At 35.4% G+C, this 19356-nt stretch overlaps 1 protein-coding gene across 7 annotated transcripts in view; it reads left to right on the top strand.

Moving 5' to 3' along the window:
* The window catches only part of ATP8B4 (ATPase phospholipid transporting 8B4 (putative)), a 318510-nt gene that overhangs the window by 281385 nt on the left and 17769 nt on the right, over positions 1 to 19356 (top strand). For all 7 annotated transcript variants that reach the window (XM_074294471.1, XM_074294469.1, XM_074294470.1 and 4 more), the window contains 2 exons: positions 12701 to 12784; positions 14714 to 14959. In XM_074294471.1, the coding sequence (XP_074150572.1) occupies positions 12701 to 12784; positions 14714 to 14959 (330 nt within the window). The remainder of the gene's footprint in view (positions 1 to 12700; positions 12785 to 14713; positions 14960 to 19356) is intronic.

Here is a 19356-nt window from a genome sequence, read left to right as displayed (position 1 = left end):
ATTTGAACTCATGAAGATGAGTCTTCCTGATTCCAAGCCCGGTGTTTTAACCTTTGAACAACCTATCTGCTCAGTCTGTAGCAAAAGATGACCTGAATTCAAGAAATGGGATCAAATTATAACCAGATATGGAAGTAGGGAGTCATGTAGTAAGAGGAAGGAATAAACATAAGGAGAATCTAGTTTTCCACTAGTTCTGAGAAAATACCCAAGAATCTGGAGGAAGACTTCTAGCACAATGGATCCATAGAAGAATAATGTTATTTGTCATTCATTCTTGAAGAGGACCATGACATCAGGGAGGTTTATACCATGACATGCAAGTGAATTGGATTTAAGTGAGGGAAGGCTGTGCTGACAAGATATTGATCAGGAGGAGAATAGTGGCAAGCATCTCAAAGGAAGAGAAGTAAGGTGATATTGTCCTACACAACTAAGTAAAGACTTCCATTGGTGAGATTAAAGATCTACTCTAGGAATGAAACAGTATGGAAATTCTTCTGATTATTTCAGTGAAACCACAGCATAAAATAAGTAATTAGTTTTGAAAGAGAAATATAAATAATCCATATTAAGTATTTTTCTGATCATTCTTTGTTGTGGACATTTGCTTGTGTTTGAGTTTATTTAAGAGATTACTATTAGTGACACATTTTTCTTTTATAGCTAGAAAGAATGTTAGGAATAATTTAGCTCAACTTCCTCATTTTACTGTTGGAGAAACATATTCAGAGATATTAAGTTATTGAGGTCACACAGGAAGTAAAACTAGGAAGCCAAACTTTGAAACCATGTCCTCTAACTCCAAATTCAGTGATCTTTCCATTGGACCAATGTGCTTCTCTGTTCCAGGAGTTTTTGAGTACATAAGTAAAGATGGACTCTTCAAAACAAAGAAGAAATGTGCACATGACCTGCTTTTAAGTTTAATCTTCATTGTTAATATGTTATTCATCTTTTTCTTAAATCTAAACACTCAATGATAACTCAAGCCCTAATTTGCAGCACTTACTGATTTGCAAGGAATATATACTCACAATGAAAAGAGCTGACTACAACACATCCTGGCTTTCATTATACATTAGAAAAGTTGCATTTGCTAAATTTTGTAAAATGGAATTATGTTTCAAGTGTAGTAAGGGAGCTTGATATTCAAAAGAACCAAAAAGGAATACCTTTGCTAAGGAAAATAATTCATCTAGTTTGTCCATTTTATAAGATCTAGATGCTTTAGTATATTGAGTATTCTTAAAATGAAACAGACTTGCATTTCCTTGACCTATTCCCTTTAAAACCAAAGTAATCTAGACTAGAAAAACAAAATAACAGATGTTATCCATATTAGTCCCTTCTCATTATTGATAATAGGGAAGAAAGGTGTTGTAATGGATAGAATGCCACGGCTGGAGTAAAGAAGAGGAATCTTCCTAAGTTCAAATCTTGCCTCAGACACTTCCTATGCATGTGATTCTGTGTAAGTCATTTAACCCAGCTTGCTTCAGTTTCCTCTTCTGTAAAATGAGCTAGAGAAGGAAATGGCATATTATTCCAGCATGTTTGCCAAGAAAACCCCAAAGAGGTGACCACTAAGAGTTGGACATATCTGAAAAACAACTTATCAAAAACATTACTAATGAATGAGTTCTTTGCAGGCAGGAGAAAAGAGAAATAAGGATTGTTTCAGGTGCTAGACAACACAACAATTAATGCCATTGATATTTAGCAAATTCATAATCAGGGTCTCCTTTTTAAGAGCATGAGAAAGGAGAGAAGTGATGCATCTGTTTGCTCATAAGTTTTAAGTTGTACTTCTGTCTTGTAACATTGGCAAGTGTGAGGTTTGGCCCACTCAATTCATAACCATCCAATTTTTGTTTATTTAGGGGTTTCTCTGCGATACTAAGCTCTGTCCTATGCTGGTTTGAGGCACATGAGATTTTTATGTTGTACAGGGTGGAACCTGGAAAATCACTTAACTGGCAGAAGGTCAGGCTAACCCCTTCTAGTGTCAGCCCCACCCCTAGTTGGCATTCTATATGGCACAGATTTCTGATGAGCTGTTAGTGATTTATACATAGTGTGATGTGACATAGAAAGATGAGAGTACCATGATCCAGGCCATTTCTAGATAAAACTGTGAACAAGATGAAGAATTGTCAGCTTTAGATAAGGCAGAGAAGGCAAGATCATTTAGCCTAATAATCTGGTTTAATAGATGTGGTATCTGAGATACAGCGATTATAATGACTTATACAGAGTCACACAATAGCAAAGCTTCCAAATCTGGAGCTTCGCCTACTGTCCCAAGCTATTTGTCATACATTTGGTCTTCAATGATTTCCCATCTCTCATTTTATACCAATTTGCCCTTTCTAATGAACTATTCTTCATAGTAAAGATTTTTTTAAAGAGAAAAAAAAAAGCAATTTAGGAAAACTAACTTGTAGTATATACAATGTGATACTCTGATAGACCCTGGTCTCTCCAAATAAGGCAGAGAAGTCCTTTTCTTCAATCCTTTTGAGGTTATAACTTCATGCTATATATAATTATAAAACATTATATAGCAGCCATTTTATTTTATTATGGCCATTGTTGTTTCCTTTTTTTACTTTATTGTTTCTATTTCTTTTAACTAGTTCAGCTTTCTTTACATTTTGTGTTTTAAAAGAAGATCTATAGACAGATTACTGCTTAATTGAAAGGAATCAATCTATAAAGGTGGAACTTGGGTAGGGGATACTAAGAGTATTTTACCTCTCTGGATTGATGCAGAAGTTTTGTTGCTAAGACAGAGACACAGAGAGTAGACAGGATGGATGCATAGATAAGTTTCTAAATTCTCTATTTTCCTCTAGCCCCCATTCCTAAAGTTCTTTCTCAGGAGTTTAAGCCCAAAGGATGTTCTTGTGAAACTCATGTTTTATTTTTGTTTTTGTTTGTTTGTTTGTTTGTTTTTGTTTGTTTTAATCCTTAAATGTACCATTTGCCTGGAGTTCTTGTTTCCGGTCCTATTCTTATGAAGAGGGTTGAATAATCTAGAAGAAAACATCAAGACCACTTCTCTCTCTCTCTCCCATGAGTCTCTAGAGTCAGTACTAAAAAGAATTCATCATTATACCTTGGTCCTTTTGTTGTTCAGCTGTTTCTGACTTTTTAATGACCCCATTTGGGATTTTCTTCGAAAAGATAATGGAGTGTTTTGCCTTTCCTATTCCAGTTCATTCTACAGATGAGGAAACTGAATCAATTGGGATTAAGTCATTCACCTAGGATCACATAGATAGATAGTAAATATTTGAGGCCAGATTTGAACTTATGAAGATGGATCTTTGTGACTTCAGCACTGTATTCTTTGCACTATCTGGCTGGGCCCTTTTAGCATTTTAAAACCCAAGTTCTCCCAAGCCTAAAGGTTTTTCTCAACCTGAAGTTTTTAATAATCTTTCCACTTTTATGTACCTAACAAAAGGCAAATAATACCTGTAATTCAGGGTCAGGTATTACTCTAACTCTTCCTGATCTTTCCCAAGTTCTAGAGGGCTCTTCATCTTTGTTCAGCCTGTTTGTGTTTCATTGGTGGCTCTCTATCTTTTGGCATATCCTTCATAAAACTAATGATCATAGTAGATTAAAACGAGTGAGGTGGGATATGGGGCTTATACCTGAATAGAAGAAATACTGTGGACAAAACCCCAGAAATTATCATATATATAATTGGCATCCCCTGTTGTTTCTTAAAGATATTTTTATAGTTATGTTTTTATATTTATATATCTGGATCTACATAAGACAAGCATTTATAGATGTCTGACCCCAAATGTTTTATTGCTGCTATATTGTTTCTCTACATGGATCTGGTGAAGGTGTCAAAGATAAAGCAGCTTAGGAATGTGACTTATTAATAGTCCATTAGGAAGTTTTTATCCAGAAATCTCTCTTCAAGATAGCTGAAACTATACATTTGTAAAGGAAAGTAGAGGGGGGAAAGGGAAAACTTGTTTGTGGAGCAAATGTGTTCCACAAAAAACTTGCTGAGGCTCTGCTCTTTATGTCTATGGGCACTTGTTTATTGCCTTTCAAATCCTATTTTGTTATTTTGTATGCAGAGTCTATTTAGTGATTTAAACATTGTAGAATGGTAAATAGATGCCATGAAAATTGAAGAATCTTTTCTGATAGTCTGTCAAACTTTTAGATGGCTAGTTTGCTGAATGGTATCAGAACATTGGGCTAGAGTTAGAACATTTAGTCATTGCTGAGTGATTTCAATTGATTTGGCAGTTGCCTGAATGTAAAATATTTTGTGAAATATTTTTAAATTCTTAGATTTTGGTGCAGTTATGGAATGTTAAAATTGGAAGGAATCTTTGAGATTCTCTATTTCAATGTCCTCATTTTATAAATGAGAGCTGTTAATCTCTTGTAGAAACTCTGGTTCAAGGTCACATGGGTAGTGAATATCAGAATTAGAAACAGAAGCCATGCAAGACTTCTTCTACAATACCCCATCAAAGAATAGCTTATCCAGATCGGGGCAAGCATAGTCAGAGAGAAAGCTTACTGACTTTATAAACAGAGAATCTGGGTTCACATTCTGACTCTGATCTTTGGCTTCACATCCTTCCTTTGACTTACTTTTATGACCTTTCTGACACTTCATAACCATTGACAAGCCACTTAACTTCCTCAGGTCTCAGTTCAAAATGAGGGAGACTAAACTAGATAGTTCCCCGAGGTCTCTTCTTCTTTAAATACATATTGCTACCATTCCATATCACTCTCACCTGATATTGATTGTAACTCCTGTTAAGTCGTCTATTCTGGACAAAAGGAATAGTATCTGAGTTTAGGAATTTTGATTTCATGAATATTAATTCATTGTTCTTATATTCTAAGTTTCCAAAAGGTATGTCACTTTGTTAGAAGGACCACTATAAAGAAGTGTTATATATTTAGTAAATTATCTTCAAGCTTAGCGGTTAATGAGGAATTAAATGAAAATGACCCTTTGGGGTCATTGGAGCCACTTGTCACACCTCTTCTCTGGCATACGAGTAGAATATGATGACTGTAGCACTTGCCCTAAAAATTATCAAGAAACAATAGCAGAGCTTTGTTCATGTTGAGAGGAAAAACTTCGTTGGACTATTGGCAAAGGTTCTATTGGCCCTTCTCTGCTTACCAGATGGAGGAAATAAAATGAAGAAGGGTGAAAAAACAAAACTCTAGGTGTGAGCATAGGCTCAACAATGATTGTTTTCTCCTTTATTTACCTCCTGCTTTTCATCACAGGACCCTGATTTGCAACAGGCTGGAGTGAAATTTTTTTTTAAATTCCTTTCTTTATCATTGTCTCTGACTAGGAAAATATAGGGCAAGGAAAAGAAAAAGGTGGAGAAAAAACGTTTAGAAGAGGGAAGTGGTCTTTGTTGGAGGATGTTTTTATGGTAACATTTTCCTTCTTTTTTCACATTCTCTTTCTAATGAAAGTAAATTGATTTCATTAGCTGTAGAGAACATAGCAATATGCATGGTAACTAGGTTCTTGTGTCCCTTGAGCACAACTTTCTTCCCAACGAGTTAATTAATGTCAGCAGTCTGTGTGCTTATTCTCTCTGCAAATTTTCAGCACAATCTTCTTTTTTTTTTTTTTTTCCCCCACCTTCTGCCATCCTCTTACTAAGTTTCTTCAGAGGAGTTGAAAGCTCCCAAACAAAATGGAGCTAGTAGTAAGAAAAAGGGCGAGCTCTAGCAGATTGGGTAATAATAAGCATCTGTTTAGAGGCCCTTCTTGGGTAGTCACAGTTCCAATTCCCAGTCACTTTTGCTGTCTGATCCTGAGAGGAACAAGTCTTACACATGCAATCCGAGAACATTGGAATTGGAACTCCATGACTGTAGCCTTAGAATGTCAAGGGATATTGAACAATGCTATGATTACCTCTTCCTCTTGTTTCCTAGCTCTAGTTTTCTTTTCTCAAGTGAGCTTATTATTTGGACTAGCTATTTGGAAGGGTCCATTACAGAACAATAGAACAAATCTACAAAAACCCACCATGATTCATAAACACCTACAGTAAATATTTCTTTCGTGTGCCTCTCAACAAATTGCTTTGAGGTAACCCACATTGCTGCTGAAAAACATTGGAATGAATGTAAACAGAATGTGCTTTAAAAAAAAAAAAGACACAATGTTGACTTTAAAAAGAGTGGTTTAATTGCTTAACGAAGTGGCATGTGGTATTTCTTTACTACCTTGGACTGCCTCTCTAGTCCTGTTGAATTTGATCACTGGCCATCGTTCTTTGATGCTGGGATCCAGAATATCCCAGCCAAGAGCCTGGCCTTGTAGGTGGGCTGCTGCAGATGTGAATTCCTGAAATGTGCTTGTGTGATTATGGCATGCAAGACTCTGAGATGGTCCTCAGAGTGGGAATGCTGTCTGTTTCCAGGAGGCAAGGCAATTAGAAGAACTCAGCTGGTTGGTGATGTGTTATAGGCTGTGAACATTTGGTTTCCAGTAATTGACTTAGGGACATCATTTTGTAGATACTCTTTACTTTTGGAGGTAAAGAGCATCTACAAAACAATGTCCTACAAATCAATTGGGAAGAAGAATCTACAAAAGCCTTCTTTTGGAGCATTTTTGACAGGGAGAGGTTAGAGAGGATCCAGAACAAATGACCACCAAGTCCAACTGGTTTAGAATCATAAAATCATTTCATGTCAAAGCTAAATGGAATCTTTGAGATCCTCACTCTGGATCCCCCTTCCCCCCATTTTATAGATGTGAAAACTGGCTAACAGAAAATCAGTTTTGGACAAAGGAGAGACACATTGGACTTTCAGATAAGAAGGCATAGATTCAGATCCTTCTTGTGTGACCCCGAGCTTCTTTTATTAAATGAATGGATTGGGTTGAATAGCCTCTAAAAAGCTTGTTATCTCTGACTCTCTGCTCCTTTGTATGCATATAGAGAAAATACAATCTATAATGCAAAGTCATAGAGTCAGTTGCTAGTAGAGGCTGGGATTAGAACCCGACTCTTTATTTCTACTCTTATGTTCTTTCCAGTACAGCATGCTAAGTTGCCACAACTCTTGATTAAGGAAAAAATGGAAAATATAATGTCAACATGTTTTTGTCTTCCCCACCCCTTTAGTTTTTTTTTTTTTTTTTTGTTAACATGGAATCAAAAATAGCAGTGTCTGGGGAAAGCTATTAGATATGTCTGTGGAAAGGGAAGGAAATGTCCTACAGAGGACTGATGCCCTTGGGGTTTGTCTCCCCCATAGTTTGGGTATTAAGAAAGTTCAGGCTTGGCTATGTACAAGCAACCTTGTAGTATCTAGAAACTTGGGGCCAATTTCTGCCCTCAAACACTCCAACCACACTCCCATTGATGAGACAAAGTAAAATATAATCTGACCTCATGAGATTTCCAGCCAGATTTCCAGACCAGAGGGGTTTGGATAAATGTCAGATAAGTCTCTAGACTGAACCACGGATCCTTTTAAGGTGCACGCCTCACCCTGATGGATTGTTACAGTCTCCCATGATCCTGACAAAGTCCACTGTGGACTCTTGTTCACTATTTATGGGTTATATTTATTTTAAAAGCACCCTGTGCCCTCAAGTTTCTTAATAAAGATGAGCTGTCCCCCCAAGGATTGTGCCAAGAAATTGGTTGAGACCTTATTTAGGAAATTTATGTATGAAACTATGCAACTACTGGCACTGTGTACTTTTGAAATGAGATTATCTGATGACAATTTATCATTGTCAATGAGATACAGAGCTGTGTGTGTGTGTGTGTGTGTGTGTGTGTGTGTGTGTGTGTGTGTGTGTGTTTATCTTGCTCTGATATGGAAACAATTATCTTGTCAAGGTATAAAAATTTTGGTCATGTCAAACAATATAAGAAAAATCACAATGAAAAGTTTGGAAAGTGACATGAAATACTAAGATTAACCTTAAGGCTTTGATGACTTCATTGATTTGGGTTACCTGTAATCCAGTTCCACCCTGGGCTCATTGATCTCCAGATCTCTTTACAGATGTGGTTTGTAGAAAGCCCAGGAAGAAGCGAGCTTTCTGTTAAGCTCTGGACCATTTCTCCTGGATTTTGCTAGTGTATTACTGCTAATTACACAAATAAATAACAGATGTGCTGTAGCTGAGCACCTCATCTTTATTCCACAATGTGCTTTCCCTAAATGACATGTTTCTTAAGGAAAAAAAATGTGATATAGCTTTCTTCTAAATCATAGAGTAAAACTAAGGATGCAATGGGCATTCCCTGGTCCCTACAAGTTGATCCAGTCAAGTGGCACCAATGGCCTCTGGGGAAAAACTAAACTTCTTTGTATCTGTTTAGAATTCAAAGCAAATTGAATAAAGTTGGTTTTTTAGTTAGTTTTTAGTTGTTTTAAAGTTGGTCAGCAGTTTTTCAGTTTTTTTGGCAAAGATATTGGAGTGGTTTGTCATTGCCTTCTCCAGCTCATTTTATAGATGAGCAAACTGAAGCAAAAAGGATTATGCCACTTGCCCAGAGTCAAAAAGCTAGTAAGTAACTGAGGCTAGATTTGAACTTTTAACTTTTTAAAATTAGATTTCACTAAATACAGTTTTTGGGCTCTGTTCCATCACCTCTCCCACTTGTCTTTTGGAGAGAGGAAATTCTGGGGGAAAGGATTGGGAACCCATAACACTTGAGTTTTTTTCTTAGACCTGAGAAGGAACAAGGATGAAGAATATGTAGTTTCTGGAAATGCAAATGAAGAAGACTTGGCTACAACAAGTTACAAAAAGATGCCATTGCAAGAGATTTTTACTTTATAAAAGAAAGGCTGCAGAAGTTTTGATACCTGATTGAATGCTAGACCTCAAAATTCATTCTGTTCACACATTCTTAAACAACTAAGAGTGAATTAGTTCCGCTCAAAGTTGAGATAGAAGCAGGTAGATCAGTTTAGTTTAAGCATGATTGATGATTATATAAGGATTAGTGGTAAGAGTACCTAATTGTATCAATTTAATTGTTTTCCTTTAAATCTTATTCTGATGGTTCTTAAATACTTAGATGGATTCATGATCTCATCAATAAGCTATTTCTTTCACTGCTACTGATTGAAACCTTTCCTGGCCTTTTTATCCTCTACAATTTTCAACCAATTGTTTCTGTAAATCTCCATATATCTATTTCTTCTTAAATGTGCATGTCCTTGTGAGGAATAACTCATTACAAATGACTATCAATCATTCACATCTCATCTTGCTGAGATTTTCTGCCTTTAAGGAACAGGAATTTTGAGAATGAGTATTGGAGAGAAAGAATTTGGGGTGGGCTATGATCTGGGGTAAAAAACCAAGGTAGAATTATTTAGAAGGAGGAGGACTAGGAGCTAGACCAGAGCATGATAGTAATAGAATTCAAGCAGAGTATAGAGTAAAATGGACAAAGAGTACCTTCCAGTAGATCATAAATTCCTTGAGGAGAGGTAATACTTTCGTCTTTGTATCTCTAATGCCTAACACATAGTAGACATTTCATAAATTCTTGTTCATTCCTTGACTGAGATAAAAGAAACAGAATGGGGAATTTGGAAATTTGATTATGACTTGTTCATAGAACCATAGTCCATAGATTTAAAGCTGGTTGGATCTTCAGAAGATATTAAGTCTAACTCTTAAATTTTATTGCTGTGGAAACTGAGGATTCAGAGAAGTACTTAATTTTAGCCAGGGTCAAACTAGTAGATATCTGAGACAAGAATTCAAACTCAGATCTTTCTGACTGCAAGTCTAGTACTAACTACTGTACCATATCACCAAGCTACCCCATCTGAGATAGTCTGTTTAGCTGGTGGAACAGTGGCTAGAGCACTGGGCCAGGCATCAATAAGACCTGAATTCAAATTTGACTTCAGACACTAACTGGCTATGGGACTTTGGTCAAATCATTGAGTCTCTGTTTGTCTCAGTTTCCTCAACTGTAAAATGGGGATAACTTACAGTATTGTTGTGATGATAAAATGGAATAATATTTTAAAAATCACTGTTAATAAAATAGCACATAGTAAGTATTATGTACACTTATTCCTGTCCTCCTTTGTTTCCCTTTGCAGGATGATTAGGCAGATCCACTCAATTCTGAAACACACTATAATGTTTTCCAGTTGTCAAGGGGGTGATAATAAACTGAAAATAGAACATTAAATGTGCAGGACTTCAGTTTAATTAATTTTCCTCTTTTCATTTCCATATTTCACTTTAGGCAAATGTAATTCAATTAAATCCAAGAAACTTTTAAATTTTTACTGTGTGCTAAGTATTAGAGATACAAAAAAATGAAACAAATGACTCTCTGCTTTCAAGTAGTTTACAATCTAAAATGGGAGTTAATGATGGGGAAAATAGTAATTACTCATAATTATAAGTCAGCATGATGGGGATCGAGGTCCCTTTAAGATGCCTTTCTGATTTCCAACCCCCCCATGGCTGAAGAAGCTAGGATCTTTGATTCACAAATCCTGGTCAAAAAGTACTCTTTTTGAATTCCAATGATATCTGGGTTTTCCCAGCCCCCACTGAATCTGAGCTAGAGCTTTCCCAGTCCCCCACTATCTGCTCAGGTTTCCCCAACCCCCACAAACAGCTTCTTCCTTATCTAAGGACCCATTGAATTCTATTCAAATTCTAACCCTGGCTGAAGCTCAGGCTGCGACTGCACCCATGGGCCCCTTCGGATTGTCCAAAGCCCCCCCCCCCCCCTTAATAAAAAGAGCCAGACTGGAGTCCATTCTTTGCAGAGGTCCCAAACATGGTATCCTTACACTGGTCATGTCAAAGATTTCTGCCCACTGGAGCCACCCTGTCTCTGGTGTTTTCCTACCTTTTAATCTTACTTCCAAACCCTACAATAAATCTTTTTTTTTTTTATCAATCTAGGTTTTCAGACTTGTAAATTCCCTTACAGTGGACTCTGCCCCATCATTAGACAATCCTTGTGCCGAACCAAAAGGGGTTCTCCCTTTCCTAACTGTCATCAAGCAGTGATGTGAGGAAATCAGTGTAGCATAGTTTAAATAAGAATTAATTTGGACCCCAAAATTTAGATTCCAGTTCTACACTTACTATCTCTATTACACTGGCAAATTACTTTGCCTTTATGATGTCAGTTTGGGATTGGCCTCTAAGGTGCCTTCCATCTTGAAAACCCTTGGATCCTATGTAGTATTTCAAAAGTTGACAGAGTACTTTTCTGATAATCACTCTATGAGATCTTGATAACATTATTCACCTCAGCAAGGTTAGTTTTTCTAGTAACTAGGAAAGATGATGCTAATAATCTGGTAAGATGGAGCTAATAATACTTGTGTTCTTTTACTTCATGGGTTCTCATAAGGATCATTTCAAATGCTTTGGAAAATATTTTACAAGTGGACAATAATACTTTTTGGTTTGTTTGTTGTTTTTGAGGAAAGGGCTCTTGTTTTTAAATTAGAAGAAATTTAAATCTTGATCCTGTCACCTATTAACTGCGTGACTGTGAGCTAGTCTTTTAAACTTTTTATGCAGGCATAATATTTATGCTACTTATCCTAAAAGATAGAGTTGTTAAGAAAATAATTTATAATTATGCATACTATTGATCCAGCAATATTACTACTAGGTTTGTATCCCAAGGAAAAAGAATACATGCGAAAAAATTCTTGTAGCAGCTTTTTGTGGTGGCAAGGAATCGGAAAATGAGTGACTGCCTAACATTTGAGAAGTAATTGAATAAGTTATGTTATGTGAATGTAATGGAATAGTATTGTTCTGTAAGAAATAATGAGCAGCTGATTTCAGAAAAACCTGGAAAATCTTACATGAATTGATGTTGAGTGAAATAAGCAGAACCAGGAGAACATTGTACCCAGTAACCGCAACATTGTGTCATGATCAACTATGAAAGGCTTAGCTCTTCTCAGCAATACAGTAATCCAAGATAATTCTAATAGACTTGAGATGGTAAATGCCATCTTTATCCAGAGGGAGAACAATGGAGACTGAATGCAGATGGAAGCATACTATTTTCACTTTTTTTTTCTTTATCTTTCTTGTGGTCTTTCCCCTTTTGTTCTGATCTTTTTTACATAACATGACAAATATGGAAATATGTTTAAAATTATTGTACATGTATAATCTATGTGAGATTGCTTGTTATCTTGGGAAAAGGAGTAGAAAGGAGGGAGGGAGAAAAATTTAGAAGTCAAAATCTTAGAAAAATGAATGTTGAAAACTATCTTTATGTGTTATTGGAAAAATAAAATACTATTGAGAAAAAAGTTTATAATCCTTAACATACTATTGATATGTCATTGTTATTATTATTACCATTAGTTATATGTTAATTTCAAGTCCAATTCTTATTTTAGGCTATGACCCAGGCAGTTCCTCTAAGGGTTCATAGGGTAGGGATAATAATTGACACTTTCATAAGCCAGGAAAAAGTAGTATATGAAAATTTACTTAAACCCATTCTCTATGAGTCAGAGAATCAGGCTTATTGTGAGTCACTGCCCAATTTGGGAAACCACATTTGGAAGAATATTTCGATTGTAATTTTGTCTAGGATACTATGTTTCTTCAGCACATGAGACAAACAATAGGTATCTTAACTGTCATTGAATGTTTTTTTTTCTTTTTTAGACTGTTTATGATCAGTGGTTCATAACCCTTTTCAATATTGTCTATACATCATTGCCTGTATTAGCCATGGGGATTTTTGACCAGGTATGTATTTTCCTCTATGTTTAATTGCTTATAATGATTCTAATAATTCCCTTTTCTTTTGTTCATATTGTTGTAGACACTCTGGTTATTCTGGGAGGAATCTTAACATGGAAGGAAACAGAAGTTTAAGTTTAAGTAGAAGATACTCTTAATGGGCAGCTAGATGGCACAGTGGATAGAGCATAAGCTCTGAAATCAAGAGTCCTCAGATACTTAATACTTACTAGCTATGTGATCCTGGGCAAGTCATTTAACCCCAATTGCCTTGCCAAAATATATAAAAAGATACTCTTATAGTCTCAAAGGATCCCTAGATGAATATCTGCTTTTAGATTCAGCTTTTCTGAGCATCATAAGATGATGGAAAAATCCTAGAACAAATATCCAAAATCAGTCTTTCATGACTGGCCTACCTAAAGAATATTCAGCCAACTAACTTAATCCTTTGCCCAAAAGGGAGTATTTATTTAGTATTGTTCTCAGCAGAGTTCTGAGGCCATGATTAGGGGATGATCATAGGACAATAAATTTGGAGCTGGAAAGAACTTCAAAAATCATTTAATCTAGTCCTCTCATTTAATAGAAGAAGAAATGGAAATCCAGAGAGATTATGTAATATTCAGTGAGAGGATGAGGACTTGAACTCATGTTTTTTGACTTCAAATTCAGTATTTTCCCCTGTTTGCTTGAAAGAGGAGATGAAGGAAGCAAAGCCAAAATGGTATCCTTGGTACTAGTAGGGATTTGGAGAATATTTCCTGGAGGAAAAAAAAATACAAGTCTGTCTGTGTATGGGGTAATGGAAAGCTAGTCAGAAGACTTGCTATGCTACAATTAGTGTGCATTTAATAAAAATGATTTTTTAAAAAGAATTTTTGAGGAAACCAGTTTTTTTTCCTCCAGGATATCATTAGACCTGATTGCTGGGCCTCATATTCTGGCCAGGAGCCAAATGTTGCAAAATACAAATCTTCACACTATGATCTCATTTCTCCCTTGGCCTTCTAGTGATTTGTGAGCCATTTCCCAAATATATTTTTTAAAGGTTTATGGACTGTATTTTTGGTAGAATCCTGCAGAAAAAATAGTGAAGTGATGAAGAAAAGTTATGTGAATGAGGTAGTATGGCCATTCCCTTGGCCATTTGAGAACAGCAGAGAGTTGAAGAATAACAGAGATCTGATTCCCAGAAAGATGGGTATTACTCAATTTGGGAAAATGTAAGAATATTTTCTTCATCGAGTCAAATACCTTATGTACTGACATTTTTGGTTCTTATCAGAGTTCTGCCCAGGAAATGAGTAAGTTAGCAACTCTTGCCTAGAATATCAGCTGTGTTTAGAGGCTGTTTTAACTCTTTCAAATCACAAGAGTACAATAAAAACCTAGAGACTATTGAGTCACAAATCTTCATTTTAAGGATGAAACTGATGTTCCAAGGGATTGTGACTTGCTCAGGACCACATAGAAGGTGTCTGGGTGGATTTTAACCCTGATCTTCCTGACTCCACACTTAGAATTAAGTCTTTAAGGTATAAAATAGAGCATAAAAACAGTGAGTTTTTAGAATCATTGATCAGAAAGGATCTTGAAAAGTTATCCAGCTCAACCTGAAGTCTGGTTTCTCTCTAAATTCACTGACAAAAAATTCTCTAGAATGGTCTTGAATATCCCCTTCTACTGAATAGAATCCTGAGAGAGAGGATTATTTGATAGTTTTCATTGTTACTTCTTTCAGTAGTACTTCATTTATCTCCAAAGGAGCTGCTTACTCAATAGACTAGATCTAGCTCAGGTGATAGTACAATAAGAGTGGATACTTGAAAAGACCGTCAGTGTTTCAGAAGACATTGAGTGAAATATTGTCCTATGCATTTTGTTAATTGATTGTCTAATAAAATAATTTATTGTTCAACTAATTTCTTATAGGATGTGAATGAACAGAATAGCATGGACTACCCCAATCTCTATGGACCTGGACAATTGAATCTTCTTTTCAACAAGCGTAAATTTTTCATCTGCATTGCACATGGAGTGTACACTTCTTTTGCTCTTTTCTTCATCCCATATGGTGCATTTTATAATGTAGCTGGTGAAGATGGGAAGCATATTGCTGACTACCAGTCCTTTGCTGTCACCATCGCTACATCTTTAGTCATTGTTGTTAGTGTACAGGTAACTCCAATACTTGTTTTGATGGGAGAAACAAAGAAATTTTTAAATATTTAATACTTTTCAAATATTCCATGGCCATTCTAGAATATTTGCTATTCTGATGAGAAGAGCAGAATCAGCATTAGGCATAGACATTGGAGGGAACCTGTACATAAATCATTTCTTTGGATGGAATATACAGTAAAGGGATAAGATGACTCTGGATTTTTAATTCTAAGCAGAAAAAAAAATCCCAGTGGTAGCAGAAGGAAAATTTCCAATGATTCACATGCATCCTAATGTTTTTCGGACTTTAGAGAGGAAACTATTATTTGATATTATTTGATAATAAAATTCTAAAGTGACTACTCAAGAACTCATATATGATATCCTACAGTATGTCTGTCTCATATTCATATAAAAGGTTGGACATAATCATTGAAATTTATACTTTCAATATGCAATCAAAGTTTGGTCTGCTAGCTTTGTATATGTCTGATTTTTTTTTTATTTGAATGAGTTTATATTTTGTTATTGAGAGCAGTATGTGGATAGTCAAAAGAACATTGGATTTGAGTCAGAATTCTGATTCTGCCAATGTGTGACCTTGAAAAAATACCTAACTTCTCTTTACAAGTGAAGAGATTTCAATTTTTTATCTGTAAATCGAGCAAAATGAGTAAAAATCCTTTTGTATTCCTTTTGGCTCTAAATAGTTGATGGCTGAGGATTCCAGATATTTTATACTCATCATGATTTGTGGTTGAATATATATTCAGGATAGCACATGTAGTCTTTGATGATATATATATCATTAATTTGTAGCAATGGAGATAATATATACATATGCAGGTTATATATGAGTATATGTATATATATATATACACATATGTCTGTCATCTATCCATCCATTATCTGTTTATCTATCTGTCTATTTAACTAGAGAATAAAATGAATTCTTAAAGATCACTTTAGTATTTTAGGAGAAAAACTATATTACTCTGATGGACTTCATTTCTCTTTCAGATCAAAGAGATAAAAGGTACAGACTTCTTAACAAAGAATTCTTAGTTCCTTGGGGGACAAAGAGTTCAGGGAGAGGAGTACTTAAAATTACTGTATCCACTTTAACACTTTGGTGTATCTGTTATCTTTTCATGAGGTTACTCTCTTTAACAGTAAAGATCTCAATCTATCTGTGCTTTCTCATAGTATGCAACTCTTGTCAGTGTGTTCCTGTTTATGTTCCTTAGAGACCTATTTAACTAAGGACTTTCTTCTAATGATATTGATATTCATTATATAGACATGAATCAACACTTTTTATGTATGTTGATCCCTTGTCCTTATTCTATCATTACCTCACTTACCTTTCTGGTGGGCTAGATATATGTAGATACCTTTAATACCGCCATTATGACACTCCATTCTTCATTGACAATATGTCATAGTACATTTATTGTCCGATAGGTATTCCTTCTTACCCTTTGGGAGACCTCCAACTTTAATTCTTTAGATACTGTGATATTTCCATTGTTATTTATTGAGATAACACTTATAAAGTGCTTAGCATAGTGCCTGATACATAGTAGGTGCTATATTCGAAGAACATTGTTATTTAAAAGATGAACATTTGTTTCAGGGGAAAACTTGTGAACATAAAAAACCCTTTGAAATTTCTGAAATGAAACCCATTCTTTTTCTATTTTATTCTAGTCTCATTTATTTATTCCACTTATAGTTGCTGTCCAAGATATATATACTCCAATCGCTAAATGGATTTCTTATCATATTCTAGATCAGAGATTCTTTTACTTGGGAACCATGGACCCCAAGAATCAGGGGGTCCATGAACTTGGATGGATAATTATATATTTATTTTAATATGATTTTTGGGGGAAATTCTACATATTATATTTTATTTATTTTAAAACAATATTCTAAGAAGGGATCCATAGGTTTCAATGCTCTTCACAAAAGAATCTTGACACAATACAAGTTAATAAGATTCCTTGATCTAGACAATTCATATTTTTCATGTTGGTTTTTCCTTTGTGGACCATTAAGCAAACTTTTTAAAGTGAATACAGTTATCCTTTAGTAGGTTGTGTGATGTTCTGGGACTTGCCAATCTCATCTATATACAGGAGCATTTAGAACAAGGATTCTTAACTTTTCTGTGTGCCATGAATGATGTTGGTATAATTTTAATAGATACACATTTTGTATAACAGAATGCTATTTTGTGCCTATATTCATATTTGAAGGAAATTCTTAAATTTAAATGAAAATGAAAATATAATTATTTTGCTACTTGAATTCATAGGTACTCTGAAAGGTTAAGAATCCCTGTTTAGAGAACTTTACTGTTTACTATTGTAAAGGGGCAAAGTAGGGTTAGAATGCCAGGCTTGAAATCCGGAAGACACAACTTCCTGAGTTCAAATCTGGCATCAGACACTTACTAGCTGTATGATCCTAGGTAAGTTACTTAACCTCATTTGCTTTAGTTAACTCTTCTGTAAAATGAGTGGAGAAGGAAATGGCAAACTATTCCACTGTCTTTGCCAAGAAAACTTCAAATACAGGGGTGGAGCCAAGATGGTAGAGGGTAGACAGGATTTTGTTTGAACTCTTCCTAGTTTCCCTTAGAATCAACACTGGATCAAGCCCCTGAACAGATTTTGGAGTGATAGAACCCACAAATATTTTGAATGTAACAAATTTCCAGCAAAAAATATCTTGGAAAGATATCAAGAAAGGTCTGTCTTAATTGGGCAGGAGGGGACATTGCACAGAGAGGTCCAGGGAGGAGAGGCCCTACATGGGGAATCTAGTGGGAAGCTCTTACCCAAATATAGCAACATGGACTATTCTATCCTGGTTCAGAAGGCCATTGGATCAGCAGACTAACTGTTAACTTTCCAATGCAACTACAGAAGGCAAATAGTGCATCCCTGAACCCCAGCATAACAGATAGGGTTTAACCAGGCCCACCTATCAGGGAGGAAGTGTGCAGAACCACTGGACTCAACAAAGTGTGAAGCCCCTGTCACCTGATAGAGGAAGTTCAAAACAATCTCCCCTGTGTCCTAGGAGCAGACCTCAACCTTTACAAATGACAAAAAAAGCAAGAAGTGCTCTGACCATAGCTAACTATCATGGAGACAAGGAAGAACAGAACTCAAACTTTGAGGACACAAGGCAAAATACCTTCAGTTGAAGTCCCAAAGGGGATATGAACTGGTCTCTAGCTCAAAAGGCTCTCTTGGAAGATTCAAAAAGAATCTTAGAAGAGAGTTACAAGAAAAAAATAAAGAAAGGAAATGAGAATTTTGCGTGAGAGTTTGGAAAAGAACCAGAAATTGACTGGAGAAAACCCACTTCTTAAAAAATAGATTTGATGAGTTGGAAAAAGAAAATAACTCCTTGAAAAATAGAATTGGTGAAATGGAAAAAGAGAACAGCCCTCTTTAAAATAAAATTGGTGAAATGGGGAAAAAATACAATAAACAAAACAACTCCTTTAAAAGTACAATTAGTTAAATGCAAAAGAAGGCAAAAAAAAAAACTGAAGAAAATAATTTACTAAATATGAGAATTGGACAAATGGAAGTACTCAATGAGATATCAAGAATATGTCAAATAAAACCAAAAAAAGAAAAAAAAATAGAAGAAAATGAAAAATACCTCACTGGAAAAACAACTGACCTAAAAAATCAATCCAGGAGGGACAATCTAAGAATTATTGGACTACCTGAAATCCATAATGACAAAAGAACCTGGATATCAACTTTCAATAAACCATCAAGAAAAACTGCTCTGATATTCTAGACCCACAGGATAAAATAGTCATTGAAAGAATCCATCAGTCATCTTGTGAAAGAGGCTCCAAAATGAACACTCCAAGGCATATTGTAGCTAAATTCCAAAATTGTCAAATCAAAGAGAAAATACTACAATCATCCAGAAAAGAATAATTCAAATATTGAGGAACCACAATCAGGATTACACAAATCCTAGCAGCTTCCACTTTAAAGGATTAAAAAGGCCTGGTATATGATATTCCTGTGGGCCAAAGAAGCTTGGATTGCACCCAAGAATCAACTACCCAGCAAAACTAAGCATTATCTTTCTGGGAAAAAAGATAGACATTCAATAAAGTAGGGGATTTTCAATTTATTTTTTTATTAAATAACCAAAGATAAATAGAAATTTTGATCTTCAAATACAGAACTCAAGAGAAGTTTAAGAAGGGAAGAAGGGAAGAGGGGAAAAACCCCGATTTTTTAAAGTTTAAAATGTTTACATCCCTACATGGGAAGATGATATGTGTTACTCTTAAAAACTGTAACCTTTGTTAGAGGTGTATTTAAAGGGCCTAGGTACAAAATGACTTTATGTGATGATATAAAAAG

Source organism: Sminthopsis crassicaudata, chromosome 2 (assembly GCF_048593235.1).
Source record: "Sminthopsis crassicaudata isolate SCR6 chromosome 2, ASM4859323v1, whole genome shotgun sequence".
NCBI lineage: Eukaryota > Metazoa > Chordata > Mammalia > Dasyuromorphia > Dasyuridae > Sminthopsis > Sminthopsis crassicaudata.
Note: the sequence above shows the minus strand (reverse complement) of the source record. Positions and strands in the feature narration are given on the sequence as shown.